General features: G+C 41.0%; 1 protein-coding gene and 1 long non-coding RNA gene across 7 annotated transcripts in view; one reads left to right on the forward strand and one right to left on the reverse strand.

Annotated features, from left to right (window-relative positions):
• The window catches only part of PATJ (PATJ crumbs cell polarity complex component), a 137,085-nt gene that overhangs the window by 37,142 nt on the left and 76,599 nt on the right, over positions 1–23,344 (forward strand). For all 6 annotated transcript variants that reach the window (XM_015870723.1, XM_015870722.1, XM_015870720.1 and 3 more), the window contains exons 18-26: positions 12,720–12,929; positions 13,434–13,553; positions 16,108–16,473; positions 17,078–17,198; positions 18,237–18,387; positions 19,644–19,715; positions 20,556–20,733; positions 21,601–21,711; positions 22,297–22,374. In XM_015870723.1, the coding sequence (XP_015726209.1) occupies positions 12,720–12,929; positions 13,434–13,553; positions 16,108–16,473; positions 17,078–17,198; positions 18,237–18,387; positions 19,644–19,715; positions 20,556–20,733; positions 21,601–21,711; positions 22,297–22,374 (1,407 nt within the window). The remainder of the gene's footprint in view (positions 1–12,719; positions 12,930–13,433; positions 13,554–16,107; positions 16,474–17,077; positions 17,199–18,236; positions 18,388–19,643; positions 19,716–20,555; positions 20,734–21,600; positions 21,712–22,296; positions 22,375–23,344) is intronic.
• Positions 9,588–12,392, reverse strand: LOC107317732. Its single transcript, XR_001557003.2, has 3 exons — positions 12,011–12,392; positions 11,574–11,733; positions 9,588–10,420 (listed from the first exon to the last, which is right to left on the reverse strand). It is a non-coding gene; the product is annotated as an uncharacterized LOC107317732 (long non-coding RNA).

Genomic DNA, 23,344 nt, shown 5'->3' on the forward strand with positions numbered 1-23,344 from the left:
CTTTATAATTTCAAGATATTTATGTATAAAGTATGCTCTTTTGTTTGGGATTTGCCTCTTAGATCTTTTACTCTTTTCATCATCTGCAGATTAATTTTTATATGGAGATGTCTGTGACTGTGTGCACTTATGTAAATACATCCATCGTATTCTTGAGTGCAGGGCAGAGAAAACAAATAATTGTCCATGCTAGATTGGAGAGGGCAAAAATTTATGTGGTTACTGGGAGACTGTTCAGAAATGCCAAAGAAATGTTGCTGAGTAGCATGAAATTACAGTGGAGCTTTTAATTGTAGTTTAAAGGATCTGGAGATCCAACTCTGTTTTCAACATTTCTTTTTACAATTACCCTTTTAAAATCATTTTTGAGACTTTGCTTTGCAAGAAGAGATTCATACCTTGTGACAAATTTGAATGGGATAGACTAGATCGATGGGCCAAGGTAAACTGTGTGAGTTTCAGTAGGGCCAAGTGTCAGGTCCTGCATTTTGGTCACAACAACCCCAGGCAACCCTACAGGCTTGGGAGAGTGGCTGGAAAGGGACCTTGTTGTGCTGATGGACAGTTGGCTGAATATGAGCCAGCAATGTGCCCAGGTGGCCAAGAAGGCCAATGGCATCCTGGCTTGTATCAGGAATGGTGTAGTGAGCAGGACTAGGGAAGTCATCCTGCCCCTGTACTTGGCATTGGTGAGGCTTCACCTTGAGTACTGGGTTGAGTTTTGGGCACCTCAGTACAAAAAGGACATGGAGGTGGTGGTGCAGGTCCAGAGAAGGGCAACAAGGTTTGTGAAGGGCTTGGAGAATATGCCCTGTGAGGAGAGGCTGAGGGAACTGAGGCTGTTTAGTCTGGGAAAGAGGAGTCTGAGGGGTCTGTGTGCAGGGTCACCAACCAGCAGCCCAGGCTGCCCAGAGCCACATCCAGCCTGGCCTCGAATGCCTGCAGGGATGGGGCATCCACAGCCTCCTTGGGCAACCTGTTCCAGTGTGTCACCACCCTCTGTGTGAGAGGTGAATCTGAACAGAAGGCCCTCTCAGTGCTGAGAATTACACTCAGATTGACTTTCTGTTATGGAAGTTTTAGGAAATGTACTTTTCGTGTACCCAACTTGGAGGTGATGTAACTGTGTCCTGAGTTTTTTTAAGATCAAAATATTTTTGTAGCTGTTGGTTGAAATGGAACTTCAGAAATAGCAGTAGGGCTTCAGAAAGATTGGTAGGAATATTTAAAGCAGCACAACAGGATAAAAACCATGATGTACTGTTATTCTTTCTTACTTTCCACTTATGTCAAGATATGGTAATATCTTAGAAATCCTATTGAAGTACCAGTGTATACCAACCCGCTTCAGTTGCTTCTCATGGGAGAATGGTGACTGTTATCTGCAGGGTTTAAGAACCCCTGAAATCCTGCTCATACAGATGTGTTTGCACTGGGGTCTGTTATGACAGTGAGCAGTGCCAGATGTGCTGCAGAAGTGAAAGAATGCTAATTAGAGACCAGGCTGCTTGTGGTGCTGTGGAAGCATCTTCATACTGCTTTCCACGGATGTTTAGTACTCAGTTAAAAGCACAAGGCTTTTTACCTTTCCATCTTAATTCTGATTACAAAGTGAGACATGGTGCTGAATGTTCTCACGGTTCATCATTTCTACTTTTAGTCATTTTGTTTTCTCAAAACTTGGATATCCTGCTTCAGTTGTCTAAAGTGCTGCAGTTCCCATGTCATGCCCTGGGAAGACAGTATTAATAACAATTCTTAGTGAAGTACAATAGGCATCTGAGTACTTAGAAAACTGAATGCTGAGATGGAGAAATTATTACTCTGGTGTATGAATTTTTAATGGGCTGTCTTTCTAATAATGTCTCATCTATCAAATAAATGATAAGCATATCCCAAGTGACTTACGGGATATTCCCAGAAATGTACAAGCATAATTCCAATGCCTATATATTTTAATGAACTAATTACAAATTAATTATACCAATTATGCATAATCAATAGTATCACTACCTTGTCCTGTGTTTTCTTTCCTCTGTCTTGAGGGATTTAAGTGCTCAAGACAGAACCTTCTCATTAATTAATTACAGTCCTCTTTGAAAGACTGTTCAGTTGTTCCTAAAACTTTGGGTTTCTGTTAAATAAATGGATTAGATATTGTCTTTTTATTGTGAAGGCTGTATTTGTGTAGGTTACTATTTAGCTTCACATGATGACTGAATAAAAAGATCTTCTTTTCTCTTCTGCTGAACGTCCTTATTTCTCATTATATAGCAGGAGATCTTAAAATCTTTGTGACTGGTTTCTTGCTGGCAAGGTTAGCACTGGAAGAGGAGGGCTGGTCTTGTGGTGTATTTCTTGAAATGGTCAGTTTCACTGTTTTGTTTTGTTTTTCCCCTGGAGTGTTATGGCTTATTTAGAATAGCAAACATCAAAGAATTATTGGGGTGAAATCTTTGTATTTTTCTCTTTTGGCTGCTGTGTTGGGATCCTGTCAAAGCTAGGTGTTGACTTTTCTTACTAACATATAGGTGACAGGCTTGCAGAGGGAGCTGCACATCCCTGCTGGTGGGCTCCAAGTGCTTCCCTGGCTGATACAGCATCATCAGCCCCCAGGGGCCTCAGCAGCAGACCAACCTCCTGTTGGTCATCCTACCTCAAACAAGGAGCCTGCCCCATTCCTGGCCATTAAAAAGGTGTGCTGTTCAGTCCTCTGGCCAATTCCTCCACAAAGTAATATACTCTACCTCCCTTAATTTCCCTGTAACTTCACTTGGAGAAATTGCTGTCTTTTTCACCTCTTAACTAACTTTTATGTAGTGTTGCTGGCACAGTTAGCGGCAAGTAGGTCTTGATGGTGAGTGGGGGACCCGGTGCACTGTTTGTAGAGTGCTTTGGGACCAACTGATGTGAAGGCTTGCACCAATAGATGTAAAAGCATTAGGCTTGTAAGTACCTTGCCTAGCCTGGAGCTAAACCTTCCAGCCAACAAGTCAAGAACTGAGCCATCATTACTGAGACCCAACCCTTTTTCTTACAAAGAAGTGGGAAATGGAAGAGGGCATGATGTGTCAGCAGGTGAAATACAGGAGAAATTCCACATAAAACTGACGGTCATTGCAGGAGGTAGGGTGAGAGGAAGAAAAACTCACACGCTTTTAAAGGTTGAAGTGATTGCAGTAGTATTAAGGGTGCTTTGAGTAGCCCTGAAACAGTGTTCAGCAAAGACCCAGTGCATGCAGGCAAATAGATTCTGTCAGTAATGTTTTACAGAAATATTGGAAAAACCACAGGTAGCTGAATTGCAGATTTCTTGAGTTGGTATTGACTAGAAGGGAACTTGAATGGTCTGATGAGCTTTTATCAAATTAAACAAAAAGCTGAATGGACTCTATGTGGAGCTTAATTTACTGTACTTTGAAGTCAGAGTATTTTAAAGCAGCTGTTTTAAAGTGTGTGACACCAGAGAGGATCAGGGCTGGAGTAGAGAGGGCTGACATTTTGCTTATATGAGATGCTGCTTCACTGCAAGCTGTGCTTGAAAGCCAAGGCCCAGCACCAGGCACTGCCACCCCACTGATCTGTGGGGTGCAAGAGACTGCAGGGTTAACTGTGCCAATGTGGGTGCAAACGACTGCCCTTCCATGCAAGAAGTGACAGGCATATCCACACTGTATGAGCCTTGTGCTACCCGGACCTGGATCAGCGTGAAGTGTGCCTGCCTTCACCCTCCTGGGTCAGTGCTTAGCGGGCTTTCACTTTGATCTAGCCATAGGGACTCCACAATCTTCTTATTCCTGGGCTTATCTTCATTATCATTACCAGTATTTTCTTAGTGTTGAACTAAAGTCTTTCTTGCTGCACATTCAGCAGGTTATGTTTTGCCCTTTTCCCAGGGACCATGAGAAACCATCGTTTTCTTTTTTACAACAAAATCACTCGCAGTCATTCACAACAGGAAGTGAAGCAATTTAAGCGTCCCCAAATATCTTTTCTCGTTTCTTTATGCCCCAAACAAACAGACTCCAGATGTAGAACGACAAAAAAGCAGTCTGACTTATTCGTAGAAGGTGGTATCCAACCAGATTATTCTTTTTTTCTCTTTTGGACTATCCGACAGTGAGATGGCTGGAATGCTTTGACGAGTCACTAGCTAAACACTCGCCCTCTTGTGATAATTTGAGCTTTGTCTGTCTTGTGATAAGTTTGTTATGAACAAAGGAGCATATTCATGTCCTTGTTAAGCACATTTTCACCTGATCATGTGATGGAAACCTGTGGCTTGCTAGCAAAAGCTGCACAGCTGTATTAAAAAGCAGTTTTACAATGGCTATCAGCTTGGTACTGGGAAAACTGATAAAGGCTGCTTTTCTCCCATCTCTACAACCCATCCACATTCATTAACATCAAAGTTCCATAAGCCTCGGTACCGACTGTGTTGGTACTCATCTCACAGAGGATTTGCTTCTCTCCCCCTATGGGAAAGTTCTGCATCCTTTAAATCATATTAAGCTGCTTCATTTGTGAAATAATTCTTAATAGTGTGTCATGAATTGAATTCAATGTAGCTTTTTGAAAAATTCTCTTGGAGTTCAGCTTAAATACTACTTTTCAGGACTGAAGAGCTGCTGAATGCATCTGAGCACATTCCTGGTGAAGTTTCTAGGGTGTTTGTGATCGGTGGTTTCCAAACATCAGTACAACAGTACTATAGGCATTGGGAGACCAAAAACCACTTCAGTAAGAAATCAAAGAGACTACGTATCCCAGCATGAGGTACAGACAGATGCACAGGAAAAGAACAAGGTGAAGAATGTGGGTACAGGGAGATACATTGAGGCTCGGGTATACCCTCTACTTGGGCTTGAGGGAATCAGCAGCCTCACTTAGAGGGAGAAGGCAGGAAGGAATCTCATGCACAGTGTGTGCTTTGGGCAGCTGTCCTGCACAGACCCTGCCTTTTATGAGCTGCAGCAACCAGAAATGGGGATGGTACCTGAGTCTGTGGAAAAACCGGAGTGTTACTTAGAACTTCTGGTCTTCTTTGCTTTGTCGCACATCCTTGAAATAAAAGCTAAGCAGTATATTATGAACCTTTAGAAAAGTTTTCCCTGTTCTCCCATGTTCTACCAATCTGGTTGTTCTTTTTCATTTCCTGCTAGAAAGAATAGCTTTTAATCAAAACAAATAAAACCCCAAACCAAGGAAATTCATTATTATTCCACAGATGTCTTCTGCCAGCAAAAGAAGGCGAGAATTTAAAGGGCCAAAACTGTAGTTAGACTCTTCTATGATAAACACTTCGCAAGTCTCAGCAATGGTAAGAAAATTCAGACAAGACCAGAGGAAGCTCTGTAATCGACTGCTGCTTATCTGAAAGCTGTGCTGGTCTTTCAGTGAGCGTGGAGAGATGGAGGAGCACGTAAAAGCTCAACCCAGGCAGTTCTGAACCTGTTGCTCTGAACTGATGAGATTTGAGGTGTGTGTTGATGGATAAGTGTGAAGATTTCTGAAATCTCAAGGAAGTAATGAGGAATTCTGTTTTCTTAATACCTCACCCTTCTGGAAGGTGTCTCGTTCCCCTACATCCAAGTAGTATTGTCAGACTCGGAGCTCTTCTGCTTGCTCTCCCTGCTTTTCATAGTGGCCTTGAAATTCTCAGCAATCTTTCTGCCCACCATTCTGTCTTCTCCACCATCCATACTGTTGCAAGCTTTCTTTGGCCCACATCACGGTTTGCAGATTCTAATTGCAGAAAAAAACAAACATAATCTTCTGTCTCAATGTGCTTCTTCTGAAGTATTTTCTGTAGCAAACTTTCCATATTTCACGTGTTTGCTCTTCAGGATACAGGGTCTCCATGCAGAGAGCTCTGCTCTGTCTGAAAACACTCACTGCACTGCCGTGGGCTAACAGTGTTGAGGTCAGCACACCTACCTGATGGAAGTGCCTGCTTGGCTGTCTGAGTGGACTGTTTGAATCTGAAAGCTGATCAAACTCAGTATGTGCATTAAGACCATTGGCTGGAAGTTATGCAGGTTGCAATTTTTCCCTTGGCATGTTGGTAGTTTTTTCTTTATTCCCACGCATCTTTATCCCTCCTTTTATCTCATCACACAGTGGCTTTCTTCCATTTCCTTATGAGTTGGGTTTGTTTTTTTTTCCCCCTTATCTCTATGGCTTTTCCCTGTAGTCAGCACTCAGTGTGTTTTTTCTGGAGCTGGAAGTCTGAAAGTCTAAGCTATTAAGAGACTAATGAATGTAATCCCTGTGACTTTAGCTCTGTTGAGAGCAAATATGAAAGGTGGATGAAACCTTAAGTTGACTGAAAAGTTTGATAAATTAAAAGATAGTGACATGCGCGGGAGTCCACTGCACAGTGCCACTTTCAGAACTGCCATAGTCAATGCCTATCTTTCATCTTATAATTTGAGGATAGCAGTAGAGAGCAAGTGCTTTTTCTTTTGATCGTTCTCTGGAGGCACTTTTGTCCCAGGTACCTGCTGGGCAGATGAGCTCTGGCTGTGTGGGGTTTGCTGTAGCTCTGCCAGCCCTGCGCTGCTTTGCATGTCAGCTGGCCACCATGCTCCTTGCTGCAGGCCTACGTGACTTCAGATGGCAGGCAGTGAAAGCCCAGTGTGGGAAATCATTGTGTCACTTACACTTATTTTCCTGTTATCTCTTCTCCTTTAGGTGTGGCTCTGTTTTGGTTTTTTTTTTTCCTTTCCTCTGCGAGTTCCTGTTTCTTTGCTAACATTTCCCACCACAGAAGTTTTGATTAATGCTGGCTGCAACCCTGAGCTTCTGAAATACTTTGCTTTATTCCCTTACTGTGGATCAATAGTTATCCAGTGCTTTGCCTGACACCACAACAAAGTTCACTCATCTTCCTTGGATGCCTTCCTGTATTTAAGTTAGTATTACTTTAGCACATCAGCTTGTGTTTGTTTGGTACAGCCAGCAGCTCTTTATGTTGTGTACGCTTCTTTCTAAGTCGTCCTGCTGACTTCAGCCTAACAGGAATGGGAGAGGCAGAAAGGAGTCTTAAATGCTTTACATTTGTCTGCCTGCCCACGATACCTTGAATAACTTGAAGAACAGTGGATCTAACAATAACAGAGTACTTTCTCAAGGAAGGTTTTTTTAGGCCTTAGGGTACCTTTGGCAGTTCTTAAGACCAACACCTGTAACTCTGCTGGTAGTGATGAGGTTTGGACCTGAAGTCTCCTTGAGGCCACCAGAGGGAGAGAATTGGATTTCATACATCATTGGTTCCATCTCTCCTCTGTTCAGTATGGCAGTGCTTAATGGCTTTGGAAGGGAAGTGATTTTGTTCTTTCTTTCCTCTCGTACCCTGCTGTTGGTATACATGCAGAGGACGGCTCTGCAAAGGCAGCAAGCCACGCTGCACCAAGTGAGAGCATGGATTAGTATCAGGAATGGTGTCACAACACTGAGCATACACATAAATGACTTTGTGCACTGTTCTGCCTTTGCTTTACCTAAACAGTAAGATGAACATGAAGGCGTTTGCCTGGTCCTTTTGCTTGTTGATGTTTGTGTGCTCCTGGTACAGTATGCTGCAGTGCTGTGTTTGGGAAGCTCTCAGTCTGGTATCTCACTCAGAGATTGAGTGAGACTGCAGACTGGAGGGTTTTAAATATGTATATGTATGTCAGACCTGGAAGTGGTCCCATGCAAAATGTAATGAAGCTGAGCTGCTCTGACCTCTGAGCTCTAACATGTGTTTGTTTTGGCTCCCTCGCAAGTATACAAATTGGCACTTGTAAAATTGTTCAGATAAATCAAAATTGGTACAGGGAAAAAAGTTTCAAACTGTTTCTTTTGGGATTCTTTGCCATGCTATTTTTGATGTGTGTTTTCAGAGCAGTGTTTGTGTGGCAGCAGGCAGTTTGTTGCTCGAAGAAAGCTAAAACATTCTAGGAAGTCGGGCTAGCTGAATTTAGATCTTAAATGATGCCAAAACTAATATAGCTTGCAAGTGAGTGAGAGTGACTCTGTGCAGTAAATGTCAGTCACCCGCAGCTTTGCCTTACATTTCCATAGGAGCCTTTAAAGCAGGAAAACATCAACCAGACCCCAGCAATGCGGTAGCCGCCTGCACCCAGCAGAGCCCCAGCACATCGCCTGCGGGCCGAGGGGCTCCGAGCTGCAGCCTGAGGGTGGGCTGTGGGCCGGGCCGGTGCTGCCCTCTGGGGCCTGCTGTGGGAAGCTCAGCGCTCGCAGGGATGCCGACAGCCCCTTCTCAGCATTTCCATGTTCCAGGAAGATGGACAGAGGTGATCTGCATTGGTTATGTTTCCAGTTGTGTTTCTCAAGGAGCTCTGTTTAATAGCTGAGTGTGAACCCTCAGTGCTTCTGCTCAGCCTCTCTCTCAATGCCACGTGAAATTACACACCCCAACAATGTTGCACGCAGGGCTCTGTTAACTCGATGCTCCTGGGGCTCCTAACATATTTGCAGAATTCAGGTTTTTAAGAGGCTCCGTGCAACCTTGAATACAGGGATCCCAGAGGCAGCGGCGGCTGCAGCCCCTGCCTGACTCTGAGTGCTGCTAAATGGATCCAGAACAAATGAGGCTCTGAGAAGGAAGGGAAAAATTTGACACCTGGACTCCAGGAAACGTTTGTGGATTTTGATGAGGAGTGGTAGGGGGAAGGGAAGAACTACAGTTCAATGTAGTTAAATATATGGCGTGCTAAGTATGAATGAATTGTGACTATTTTAAACAAGTTCATATAATCTGTGATTGGCTCAGGAGAGTGATGGCTACAGCATCCCAGTTCCTTAGAGGGCTGCATTGAGGCCTTGCTTGGGCTGCTGCTCTGCACAGCAACGCTCAACTTACTGTGTTAATTCAGGTGGCAAATATTCTTTTTTTTAACAGGATTGTTTTTATTATTATTATTATTATTATATTTTTTTACCTCTTCCAAAAAAGTTTGTGTTGGCGTCTTAGAGCGAGGAGGCTTTGTCTCTTGATAGTTTTAAGTACCAGTCTGATTCCTTTTCCTCATTGTTTATAAATATTGATTCTTTTGTGCAATAAACGGAAGTTAAAAGTTCCTCTCTATACATTCCCGTCCTGGTTTATGCCCATTCTAAGATGACCAGCCTACTCAGGGATGCCATGTACTCATTCCATAATTGTTCTAATGCAGAAATGTGTGTGGAAAGATAAAAACCTGCTTAAATTGTTGACTTTGTGCCACTTATGTATTCCAACAATGTACCATTACAGCAATGTCTCAGCTCTGGATTTGGGCTGGGGGTTCCTTCCCAGCCTATAACAACATCCAAGCCAGTGAGCAGACTGAAACACAGACCTGGCTGCTGGTGACTGAAAATTGCTATTAGCTGGCTTGCCATAAGCCAGGTGAAATGAACCAGAAGCCTTTGGTAAATGTGTGCAGTCAGTGTTGCTCTGTGACCTCGAATAGCTCTGGCTGCTCTGTTAGCATGGAGGTGGCCCCAGAGCCTGGCAAGGCTCTCTGCAACTGAACTTCCCTCTCACAGTTAGTATGGAAAGAAAGAATCTGTTTTTCAGCTTGCTGCCAGCACTGCAGTGCACTCACTGTTTACAAGATGTGAATTCAGTGTTTGCTGTCTTGTTTTAGCAGGTGTTGTTCTTTAAGTGCATTTGGGCGAGTTTAAATCGTAATGCTAAGTTTGCAGAAAAACACTGCTCCTTTGTTTTGGTAAGAAAAACGTGGTGCAATCCACAGTTGTAGTCACCCTGAAGTTATAAAGAATACATATAAAAGATTGCACCTTCCAACAGAGTAGGTCTGTCTTCACATGTGGCTTTTGTTACATTTCTTGTGGCAATAGTGTTGTGATTCACAGTCCTGGTAACAAACATTTGGGGTTTTTACAGCAGTGCCCACATTACAGACTTAACCCTGTCACTGTGCAGTTTACGTCGCTCTTCTCTTCCTGTACAATAGCTCCCTCTGCTTGAAAACAGCAGTGTGATTGTAACCCATGCTTTGTGTTCACCTGATCAACGATTTTTAATACAGCCCCCTTTCGAAAGATTTCTTCTGCTGCTTTTTGTTCTGATATATGGCCTATGTTCCTGCACATGAGGTGTTACGAAGCAGCGCTGATAACCGTGCTGCTCTCAGAACACTGCTGTGTGGGAACTGTGTGCATTTGCAGGAACTCTGTCATTTTTCATTTTAACAGGAGGATTAGAGTCGGTTGGAACACTTCTTCAGCTAAACTAAATCTACCAAAACACACTGATTTGACTAATGCCAAAATGTTTTGATTTCAGTGAAAGTTTAGGTGAAAACGGGACCGTTTGTCATCAGAAATGTGGTGGTTAGGCCACTGACCTTGAGGATCTGCATAGGAGAAGCTGGTGGTGAGATTCCCATGTGCTGTTCAAGTGATTCTGGTCAGGAACCAAAAGAAAAGAAAACTTTGGATCAGACAGAACAGGATTTGAACCCGGTTCTCCCACATTCTCAGTCAGTGCCATAATTACTGGACCAGTCATTCACTCGCAAATATTTAGTCAGCTTATCTGCATCAGTGAAGATGAGTGCTGGTTTTGTTTTGTTCAATTATTATTATTATTATTTTTTAAATCAATATAGCTAAGCCAGCAAAAGTCATAGTGTGAAAGCTGTCATGTCAGCAAAGGTGTAGTTTTGCTGAGAGCGCATTCACCCATTTAGGGAACCAGCACAAACCTTGCTTGCCATGCATGGCAAGATGAACCCGTGATAAAAAATAAACTTGCTGGGTTAGTTCTATTAGCAAAGCCCTTCCTAATGTAAGCAGTTCTCCTTGCTTAAAAATGGCTGTCTTAACATGGTCCTGATTTGGCAAAGAAGTCTAAAAGGTTATTTTTGTTTTGCATTGGAGGAAACCCCCCAAATCCAAAACATTTTGAAAGCCTGTGTTAAAGGGGGTGTTTGTGCTCAGCTGTCATCGAGATGGTTGGACATGTGGTTGGGAATGGCAGGTAAAACTGGCTGTGCACAAGGCAGCAGGAACTTTACATTTTCAAAATCTAGATCTTTTAAAAGCAAATCTTTTTCTAATGTTTTTAATCTTCTTTTAACCTTTGAACTGTTCTGGACTTCTGGCATTTGTCTTTTTTGTTATTATTATTTTCTTTTTCAAGTAACTCCCCAAGTGCACACAGAATATGCATAGCTTGGTGTTTGAACCAAATGAAATCCTCTCCGCTCTGTGTTGCACAAGGCAGGTCTGAGCACAAGCAGTCGGGCAGCCCATGAGTCCTGGCACACGTTCAGTAGGCAGAACACCATTGTGCAGCAGAAGGAGGTTGCTGGGCTTGATTATTGAGACATGATACCAGCAAGAAAGCCTGTTCCTACAGTGCGGACACCTAGCGCTTGTGAAGATTATAAAATGGGGGGATTAAGCAGTGGAGCAGGGGAGAGTTATTACCAGTTATTTCTATATTACTTGAATTCAGTTTCAGCATGGCTCTTCCTGCTGAACTCTAATTTCACTCCTCTAATTTCATCCAATTTGCAGGCATTACGTTCATTGCCTCATATGTTTGTACATACCTTAAAAAAAAATGTTCACTTGGAAAGCAGCATGGAGTTATATAAAAGAGAAAAACAGTCCTGTTTTCAAATTAACGCTGAGCTGCAAATTCATGGTGGTCTTTGTGACTTGAATTTTGCCTTTTTGGATCCCTCCCATGCCCTGAATAAGACGCAAGTCCTGAGGGGAAAGGATAGTACATGATTATGCTTTTGAAGGCATAGTGCATGCAAGGATCATTTCTGAACTTTATGAGCACTTAGCAAAGGGGAGACAAAGGGCTTCTAATTAAAAAATAAAAATTAAAGAAAAATCTGTGTTTTCCTGCCACAATATAATTACTTTTTGTAATTTTGTTGGATTAAGAATAGATTTTTAAATGGCTGAATGTATTCTAGAAATGGCATCTGACACAATGCAGAGATTAAAAAAAAAAAAAACATATGAAAACTGGTACCTTTGCATCAGTTTATGGTTTCTCCAACATGTATAGTATTGCCTACTTCTCATTCCTCCGTATTCATCGCTGCAATGTTCTGTGTCTTCATTAATGATCTTGGTTACTCTTCTGGTACTGACCCTCTGTTCTTCTGTTCTCAGGGAAGCTTCACACATAAATTGTTCTCTCTAAGTTGTTTGCGTCTTTCACAAAGCAGAAATAGTGCAGTGGTTTAGTAAATGCACGGTGCCGCTTCTTGGATGTTGCAACTTTAATTCTTTAATAACTTTAATTAAATTTCTAATCTTGCAGTGATTTTTTAAATTTTTTTTTAGACAAATTTAGCTGCTATGAAGCTCTTGAATTGCAAGCAGGATGGTTGTTTTATGTAACGCTAACACAGAACAGACTGGACAGAGAGCTGTGGCTGAGTGCCAGTGTTGTCTTTCTATTTCCAGGTTGGCCTGACTGTTTCTCTGCATGTGAGAAGAGGGCAGGCAGGGCATCAGTCAGCTTTAGAATTTATAATTTCTTAATAGATAGGGACAGAATACCTTGCCTGCTGCAAACCTGTCTTCTTGTAAACTCCAAGCTGTGACCGTATTAGTAGACAGTCCATTTTGTAGGCGTTAGCAAGCTTCAGTTTGGTTGTGTAAGATGAGGAACGTGCTTAACTCCTCCTCATACATTCAAAATAATCACCACCTTTCTGGGGATTCTTTTTCAGGATCCCTTGGACCCAACAAGAACAGCCATCGTGATCAGCTCTTTGGTGGCAGGTGGAGTAGCTGAACGTGGTGGTGAGCTTCTACCTGGTGACCGCTTGGTGTTTGTAAATGAGAAGTATTTAGACAGTTCAACTTTGACAGAGGCAGTAGAGGTGTTGAAATCTGTGCCCCCAGGAAGAGTTTCTCTTGGAATCTGCAAACCGTTGGTGGTAAGCGCTTGGATTTTTTCTCTCTCATTCTGTGCTGTGTTTGAAGTCAAGAGTGTAAATTCAAGTCGAAATTTTTTTTCTGGAATCAGGCCTTAGGAACAGGTAAGAGTTGACTTGACAAGGCTGTGGTGTTGCTTTTCAAGGACAAGCAGGCACGATGAATTGAGGCAAAGCACCATCTGATAGAATGTGCTTGTAATTCAAAATGGTAGCAGAGTGGTGAAATAAGAATGTAGGAAGGCCATTAAAATGCTCTTCATAGGCTTGCATTCATCTTCCCTATGCATTTTTGAAACTATATACATATATATATACTAATAACTAAAAAGATTAAAGGCTCTTCTCTTTACCCAACCCATTTGTGGCTTTTATCTTTCTGTACCTTTTTTCCACCTCCTTTTCCAGTGGCTGTTTTTCCCTCTTCCATTTAGTTGAAAAATGTGAACTTTTAGGTTCTTTGTTGATGTTGTTTTCCTCACCTCTCATTTTGATCACTTTGCTTAGGGAGAAAACAAAGAGGAGAAGAACATGTATAGTATGGATACGAGCAACACAAAAACCAGCCTCGGATCTCCAGAACCAAGGGATAATACCAATTTCTCAATAATCCTTGAAGCACCGCAGGTATTTGTTCATTCTTTTGGTTCAGCTGAAATTTATAGGTATGGGAAATAACATTTTACAGTCAGAAGAGAAAATATTCTTTAGGTAACATCTCAGTATCAGATACACTCCAGGATGGATTCCCTGTAAAATGGATTCAAATGGCTGTTGGTATACAAATTGTGTTATGAATACCAAGCATACAGTTGCCAGTGCAGTTCCTGGACTGTCTGATCAATGTTACTAACTCATTAAGATACCCTGTGTTATCTTGGTTATCTAATAGGGATGCTGCACCATTAATAGTCGTAAGTCTGGTTCAGCTTTGCAAAGAAGTTAAGGTGTGGAACAGAATATTCTGTGTTCTAATTGATGGAAACAAAGTAGTAGTCTGGTGTATAAGGCAAGTTTGAGAGCTGTTTGTCTATGCAGACTTTCCTGTGTGGCCTGGAGTAATTTCTTTAGTCTCTTCAGTTCTTTTTCATTTTGTGAGTAATAACATTATTGGGGTGGGATGTGACACTAAAGATAGCAAGAGGAGCTCGGATGCCAGGGTAATAGGCAATTGTATTGCAGGACTGACTTGGCTGGAGTGAAAGATCTCTGAATTTTCATTTGTTTTCAAATGCTTCACAAATGTGAATTAATTCACATTGATAAGTACAATTCTTTTTACATTCAGGACCTCCAAAAGGAGGGCTACTGTGGGGCAGGTGTAGGCGTGTACTGTATAGGAATTGGCTTGGATGTATTACTTGGTGATTTTCATGATGCAAAATGAGTTTATTGTTTACCAGGTGCACAGGAAGGGTTCCTGGCAGAGCAATTAGTCCTCTGCCAGCTCAGATTTTTTTTTCCTACTTCCTAAATAAAGCTAATGTTATTACCTGCTTTTACGCAGGGTATTTTATCTTTCTCCTACTGTATATAGGAACTGTAATGGTCAGTTTGCACAAAATGCAGGAAAATACCATTGCTTGCATTTTGTTTTACTTTATGTATAACAGAACTGATAGTAGCATAGAAAGGTTATATAAAACTGCCATTATTTGTTACCTTATCAGTTCATGTAATAGGTGAGAGCAGTGTGTCAGGATGCCTTGAGTTCTTATTTCTAACATAGTGCTGACAAAGCTGACTTCAGGGAAGAAAAAAAAAGAAACTTGAACATTTTATATGCTATACCAGTAGACTTTATTGTCGTGCTTGTGGTATTCCCTATTCCATTGGTAGAGTCTGCTACTGCAGTGCAGCAGTCTGTGATTATACATACCTAAGTGCTGTATCAGGAGATGGCAATACAAATCGCTGTGTGGTTTTTCTGAGTGAACTGTTTAATATTATGATGAAGTTGGTGGCTCTTAGAAGACTGCAGTGTTGTGAGAATGATGCAGCAGGAGTGAAATGAATTGAAGTAACAATGAAGAGAATTAGAATCTCTTCAGATGGGATATTTTGTGAGATTGAGGTTCTCAGGGCAAAAAAGAACATTTAATGCCTATGAAAAATGGGGTAACCTCTAGATTGCTAATGCAATGTGTTCGTGCCAGCTCGTATTACTGCACTGTTTCCTTATGCTCTTGTCTGTCTCTTGCTTTCTCTCCTGACACTCATTTGAACTGTGAGCACTTTTTGGCAGTGTCTGGGCTTTTTCTAACAAAACAGGACACTGACACTAAGGGTCAGAAATAGTGAAGTACCGTGGGGAGCCTGGGAAGAGGCAGGAAGCAGAAGGGAAAACATTTTGATTCAGGACCCCTGAATCTGCAGAGTGATTTGTGTTCAGGGTCTCAGTGCCCTGAAGACCAAGTTTGGGCGTACATGCTCAGTGGCCTAAAGTAAAGAGAAGAAAAGCTTTCAGCCCATGGCAAGCTTTCTGATAGTTCTGTAAAGTGTAAAATTTCAGGGGTGTCCATGCAGTCTGTATCTGCAGTCAGCCTCGCTCCGTTAGCTGATGAATTGCTCCTCATTCAATTTAGGAGAAACACAAAGCATTGGAAACTGGGGAGACAAATCCCAGGGAAAGAACTGTTGAGCAAGATCTTTCACGTCTTGGGGTCTGGATGAGGGGAGGCTTGAATGTCTTTTTGGTTTTGTTGTACCTTGCTCTGTGGTTTGAACTCAGACTGAGTTTCATTTAACTGGTGCTGTTGTATTATAAGAAATGTACTTGTATAGACACAGCAATAACAATAAATGTGGGTTACAAAGATACTTTAGTTGGATTTGGATGTGGTTGTTTGTTGTGGTTTTTTTTCCCCCGTAGTTTTTTTTTTGTATAGTTTAAAAATCCTTATTCCTCACTTCAGTCCATAGTAGTTATTCTGAATGGCTGCAGCAATATCTGAACTGTCCAAATGAAATTTCTTCATATTTAAGGGGTATTGCAGTGGTTACTTTTGCTATTAATGTAATAAGTCAGAGAGTGCATTTTCTTTGAGAAAAATGCAAGGGGTAGAAGATTTTCACTTTAAAAATCGGGAGGTAATTTTAATGTGATCTGATGTAAAACATAGTTTTAAGACCTAGCAAGAAACATAATGAAAAATCTATATTCCTGTAATGCTTTATGCAGGGTTTCAGAGATGAAACACCTTTTAAAGAAGAAACTGACGATGAACCAATTTTGGACTTGGGAAGGTCATTTCAGCTTTCTCAAAATGACAGCGGATATGAGAAGGAGTCCTGGGAGATGTGTGAATTCTGGAAGCCCAGAACGGAAGAAGGGGATGAAGAAAGGGAAATGTTGGTGGATGAGTATGAAGAAGATGTAGACTTCCTGAAATATAGCTCATCAGACAGACAGGAAGCATCTTCAGAGAAGAACCTGAGTACAGAATGGGCAGAACAACTTAAGACAGATAAAATACAAGACTTGAGATCCAGTGCTAACTTAAGTCCAAAGCAGCCCCTGGAATATATGTTCAGTAAGGAGCAGATGGTAAGTAATGCTGTGTGTGTCTCAGTGCTGTACCCTGATGGTAGGGACCTGTATTCCTTAAGGCAAATTTCAGACCTAAATTCTGTAATCAGTCTGTCTTGTGCTTTAATTACTAGTTCAGATCTGAGCACCTCTAATGGACACTGGTCTATCTTTTAGTACGTTTTGGAAGGCTCTGTTTTGTTACACGGTGACTGTACATTTGCTTGGGTGAGGTACATCCTCTGGTTGGTGTATTTATAGCTATCCTATACTTCCGTCCTCTTTCCCATCTGTGATATCTGGACTGCCTTCTTTGCTGCAAGTTCTACTTATTTGATATGTTTCAGTAATAACCAAAGTCAGGTCATGCTGGGGCCTCCAGCAGCAATGTCAGTGAAATGAACTCCCTCTTTTCCTCATTATTTTTAATCTCAGTCAGCTCCTAGAACCAGATGGTAGTGCAGCTTAGGTACTTACAGTAGTGTTGTTGTCCATTATGTGAATAGGTAGCTATGTAGTTGAGAAAATGTGAATGTTTGATGTAAAATTAACATTCATGTCAGATACTTGTATGTAAGTTGATACTGTTGCTTTCTAATTTCACTTTTTTCTCCTCCTGAAGTATGAAGAAAATGCTAATAGAACTTCACAATCTTCTGGAACCACTGCACATGGTGACTGCCAGAAAGGCCTACTGGATATTGGAGCTACCCAGTCAGGATCAAGAAACAAAATGGATTTAGGTTTGTGAGAAGTTTTTCCTATTTTTTCTTTATGTGTTGTAACTTTGTACTTATAAATTTAACTCCATGCATGGTCTACTTTATTTTCTCTGTCAGCTTCTGTGCATTTCCAATGATGTCTGGCTTTAAATCAGATGTGAACCTTTCCAGTTTCCATACTGTCTCAGGGCAGTGAGATTGTTGTCCCTGTGTGTGAGAGCTTTGCCCTGTGGGTTTATACCTGTCTTCTGGTCTCACTGGATGAGCTCTTACCTTCTCCAGGCTGCCTCAGTGAGAAACTCAGTCAAAGCATATGAGTGGTAATGGACACACCAGAATGAATGAAGTGACATCTTGGAGGGAGAAGAGTTTGGAGGTGGATTTTTTGACAAGCATTTGCTTTACATCGAATCTGGGTTGCTGCAGTTTCATTACACAAGTATACATAATTCAGGGTACCTCTTCAAGGCCAAATGAATTTCATCCCCCCCCAAAGTCAGTGATTAGAAATTGGTATGTTATCAGTGAAATAGTTTATCAGCCTGCTTGTGATAGTGCTCATTTACTGGGAGAAAGGGGTTCTTTCCATTCTTTGTCACCTGCATCTTGTACAACAGACTAATGACTCTAGCAAGGAGCTCTAGTGATTTAATTAGTGTTGATATTTATGGCACTGAAATGACATCAGTCATCCATGCTGGATCAGGGCTTTGTACAGCTCTCCTTGCATGAAGGATGGATTCAGTACTTCTAATCATGTTTTTGTGAGAAACATATGCCATGTGAGTTGTAGCTATGCATGTCTCGATTCCAATAAGATTTGGCATTTTCTCTTATTGCGTGACTGCAGGTCAGAGGCAAGGTGTTATTAAAGATAAATAAATCAGCATGCTTTAAATTTCCTTCACAAATAAATATTCTGTATCTCTGAGCTTCTTGATCATCTCTCACCATTCACATCTGGAACATGGTTGTGCTGGGGGGTTTATTTCCAAAGGTGATAGGTAGATGCAGAGACAGAGGAAGCAAAAGTTTACATCTGAGCCTTTACTTCATCAGGTACAAAGCTTCAGATGGACTCCGAAGTACCTGGTCTCGCTGTTGACCTGGAAGGTGTTGAAAAGGAAGAAGGGGAGGATTATATGTTTTCCAAGAATGAAAAATCTGTGAGAATTACCACCTCAGCTCAGCCTAGAACAGTTTTGTACAGGTATGGAGAAAGATTTCCATTTTCAGATGATTTCTTATTAATACTCATAACTTTTTTCTTACTTTACCTGACTTATTGTTGAAAGCTGTGGGAAGCTCTGAGATGCACACTGGGGATGGCCTTTGCCCAAGGAGCTGAATATTTGCCCTACAATCTTACTGAATTCTTACTTCCATGTTTCATCCCCTCAATACTGGCCCTCCTACATCCCTTCTGCCCCACAGTTAGGTGAGAGCCACAAGAGTGGATGTGCCCAGAAAGAAGGATGTAGCCTTTACTTGCAGCACCGGTCATTACCTCTTGAAAAGTTCTCCCCTTAGCTCTTTGTCACAGCTTTGTCCTCTTGGTTTTTGTTTTCCTTTTTTTCCTCCCCTTCCAGAGTTCAGCTGTGGCCCTCATACCTGTGCACAAAGTATAATCTTGCCATAGTGATGACAAACCTTGAACTGGCACTGGTCACAGGTAGTTGCCACTACCATCAATTCTCCTATACATCTCTCACCACTTTTGGGTGAACAGGTAGAAGTTCTTTCACGGTCTGTTGGCTCAAATTCTCAGTGCTTCTCTAGTTAATCGGTAATTTCCCTCAGTCTGAAAGCTGCTCAGCAATATGGTGAGGGGATTATTTCTCCAGTACGACATCCTACTTCCTTTTTGCAACGCAGGAGTAACATTTACAGCTCTCAGGGTCTACAGAAAGTGTGTGCAAGGATGTACTGCTTGAACCTTGCTGTGGGGGGCCTGCGGTTTGATATTTCCATTCCTATTCTGTGAATAGATGAGTCATACATATTATAAAAGTTTAATTAACACCCCGTTCGGGGGTGTTTTAATGGAACACACAGGACCTGTTCTCCGAGTTGCAACACAACTGGCTTTCTGGTAAGCTAGATTGGCTTTACCATGTTTATATCCCATCGTAAGAGTCACAGCATATTTATCAGAAAGTAAAAATGTCTGCTTAAATAGTCATTTTGAATAAGGTACAGCGGTGGAGATGTGTATATGACAGCATCTTATACATTTGGCCAGTCCATTGTGTTTCATTCTGCTGCATTCCTTAGATACATTTAAACCTAAATACGAAAATTCCTGCCTAGTCTCTTGACTGCGCATTTGATTTAAACTGCAGTGTTTGAGAACGTGTTGCTGCCTCGCTGCCAGATAGCAAATATGCAAAGAATTGTGATCTGGCATGGCTGATACCTTTTTATTAATATTTTTCTTATTCTTCCCCTCTCTGTGCCCCCAATTAGTGAATTACCTGAAAGAGAAGAAGGAGAAGGTGAAGAAACTCCAAACTTCAGCCACTGGGGACCACCTCGGACGTATGTTGATAAAGTTGCATCATTTCTTCACATTTGCGTTGTCTTTATTTTTGTGAGCCTGATTATTTCTTCTTTTTTCTCTCTCATCATCTCCCCATAACTTAAGGTACTTTTGTACCTTAGGCTTTCTTAGGTACAGTGTGTTTTTAACGCTGTTCAACAGAACTGTGCTTTCTGGTTGTATAACTGACTTGGGAGACCTCAGTATGTTGATGATGGCCTACAGATTGATGTTTGTTTAGTAACTGTTAGGTGTGAACAACATGCACAGTGCTTCTGTCTCTTTTCCTCATGGGTGTTCTGCTAAATTTTGTGGTGTAATTGGAATTGCCGAGCCAACTCAAGCCACATACTTGTTATGCTGCTGACACTTTTAGGAGAACTGATTTTATGGTCCTACCTACAAAATGATTAAAACAATTCTGCTTAAGCTGGTTAATATGCATCTGACACATGGAAGCCAGCAAGGTGCATTAAACTTGTTTACTGTTTTATCATTTCTAGCACACCATTTGCATTTTTTTGCCATTTCCAAACAATTTAATCAAGCTGAAAACAACTGACTTTGTTTACTTGAAGACCTGCCTGTTTTACCTTGACTTTTTGCTATTGGGAGGGCAGTAGGCCTGGGCTGGCAATCACTTTATTGCTTTTAGAGGGGTGAAGACAACTGAGGGTAAAAAGTCAGGACTGTTGTGAGCATTCATAGGCTTCTAGCTTCATCCCTTCACTCTGTTAGATAGTCTTGAAAGACCAAAAGCTTACATTTATTTAAGGCTTTGTATTTAATAGCTTAAAAACTGTTTCAAGCTGTTAGACTTCTGCGTGTATTTTTTTCAGAGTTGAGATCTTCAGAGATCCTCATGTGTCTCTTGGAATAAGTATTGTTGGTGGACAGACTGTCATAAAGCGCCTAAAGAATGGAGAGGAACTTAAAGGGATCTTTATCAAACAAGTTTTGGAAGACAGCCCAGCAGGAAGAACAAGAGCTTTAAAAACTGGAGATAAAATACTTGAGGTAAATGCAGACAAACCTACCTTTTCATTTGAAGAAATAAAGTTTGACTCAGCTTTGGAAGTATGGATGGAGGAACAAAATACAGCCACCACGTTGTGAAGTGTTGATGGCTGTGTTTTGAAAACCAAAAGAATTCCCCTGCTGTCTTTTCTTTTTTAAAGGCTTAACTGTGGAGATCGTTTAACATTCTCCTGTATATCTAAGAAAAGACAGGCCCTGAGAAATGAAAGAAAATAAAATGGCTTGCATGAATGAATAAGAAATAGTAATTTATAACTTGCTATAACTTCTAGGTGTATGTTATAATGTATAGAAGAGTTTACTGAGATATATGGATTTTTCATTTCTGTGTATGTTAATTTTGTGTTTGTTAGTGGTCTGGTTAGCTGCCATTTAGAAGAAATGGCTGATTTTGGCAAGTGCCTGAGGTGCGAATGGCACCGTTACCTTGGGATCCAGAGATAAACGAGTAAAAATCCGCCCAGCCAGAGATGAAAGCCAGGAATGGCATTCCTGTATGTACTTTAGGGTTGCATGTGATGTTTGGAAACATGTTTCAAAACAGTTTTAGTTTAGAATCAGGTGAAATCTGAAAGCATTAATATACCTACCATTCTCTGACAGTCCTGTTCTTGGTTTTTTGGAACGAAACAGTTGTTTGACAAAATAAATGACTGTCTTTATTGTGAATGCTAAGTAATGTGCTTTTCCTTAAACCGTCCCAGAAAAATCCTTCCAAAATAATTTCTATAGACAGTTTTCGGAATCTTCCTCATATAAATGAATCGTCTGTGAATGTATGTGATGTCTTTAGAGGGTGCAGTGCAAATAACAAACTATCTAATAAAAACAATTGATATTTGTTAGGTTTCTGGGATAGATCTCCAAAATGCCACACATGAAGAAGCAGTAGAAGCTATCAAGAATGCAGGAAATCCTGTTGTGTTTGTAGTTCAAAGTTTGTCTAACGTACCAAAAGTGAGTATATTTCTGTTTTTTATTCCAAAATTTAACACATCTGTTGTTTGTATCTTATTTTAACCTTGGCTAAGTTTCTTTTGGCAAGATCTGATAATCTGTGTCCCCATCCTTTCTGTCAGTTTCTGCTCATAGAACACATCCTTGCTTACCTGGCTTGATTCACCTTGTTTCTCTGATGTAAATGAAGTAGATGTCAATTTGTTGACTAGATATTAATTCAGTTCTCCCATCTGTAAAACTGCATCTGGCCCTGTGTATTCTAATTTGTAAAAATACACTCAGTTATCCAAATGAACAAAATAAGAAATGATTAAAAATAGCCAGATTGGCACCAACAGCTCCATGTAAATTGGGTCACCAAAAAAACCTGAAGTCGTCCATCAGCAGCAAGTTAAATTTCAGTAGATGTAGATGTCTCCTCATCTTCAAAGTGAAGGCAAGAAACCTCTTAATTCTTCTCTAAGAAACAGCATAGGAGTGCAGAGTGTGATGGGTGGTTTTATTCTTGTTATTACCCAACTTTCAGGTGTTTTGCAGTTATAACTGGCCTTTCTAGTGTGTGTAATATATATTGTTTTACAGGTGGTTTCTGCCATACATCCTAAGGGAATCAAAGTCAGCAAAGATCAGGATGCCAACAAAGAAAACAAGAATGAAAAGGTATTTATTCCATGTAAAGCTACACCCAAGTTTTACTAAATCAAGTGATATAACAATGCGTTATAACAGTATGATAAACCTCAGTGAAGTCTGAAGTGAATCTTGAAGTGCTTTATTGAAATATTTTGATTCAAGTAGTTTTTGCCAAATTTCTGCCAAACGCAAGACAGGGTTTAGGCTCCCCGGTGGTTCTCCCATGGTGCTTTATATTGGCATTTTTCTGGAGTTGCTTATCTTGCTCCATGGGGAGGCAAATTGATTCTCCTTTTTCAGTGGAAACAGAGAAATAATAATATGTACACAGATGATATCCTTAATGTGAGGCTGTCTGAAACGCAGTAAAATTGCGTTACAAGATAATTAAATCAGGTAGGTCTCCCATGTTTCCTATTGCTGTGTAAAACAAGGAAATGACCAAGCAGTCTGCTGCTGGCCTGCTAATTATGAAGCTATTACAGTAACTTCTACAGCAGATTTAAAAATAAATAAATAAAGAAGGAAACCTGTTTGATATAAAGCAGTGGATATATTTTAATCACTAGAGCAAGGGAAAAATGTGTCATTCTCAGCCAGGTTGCTTTAATGGCCGAAGTATTTCCCTGGATGCATTTCTTCTGGGAACTGAGTTGACCTCTGTAGATCAGGTGCACCTTTGGTGGGGGGAGAAGCAGAGACAGAATTAGTGTGGGCAGTAACTTTTGCTCTGTGCAGTTCGACATGCCAACAACAAATATGGTCAGCTTTTCATTTGATCCTACTCAGTAATTTTGTGTTTGCTGTGTAATTGAGAAGGCACTCTTATCTCTGGAAGTTTTTTGTAGGACTGTATGTCAGATATAGATGCTATGAGACTCAGTTATCCCCCTCCCTCCCCCAAGCTCCCCCGTATCCCCCCCAGAAATCAAGATGTTGAAGCTTTGCTTTCATACCCATGGATAATACTTACAATGAAGCAGTTACAATCCCCTTT

The sequence above is a fragment of the Coturnix japonica genome, chromosome 8 (assembly GCF_001577835.2).
Source record: "Coturnix japonica isolate 7356 chromosome 8, Coturnix japonica 2.1, whole genome shotgun sequence".
Taxonomy (NCBI): domain Eukaryota; kingdom Metazoa; phylum Chordata; class Aves; order Galliformes; family Phasianidae; genus Coturnix; species Coturnix japonica.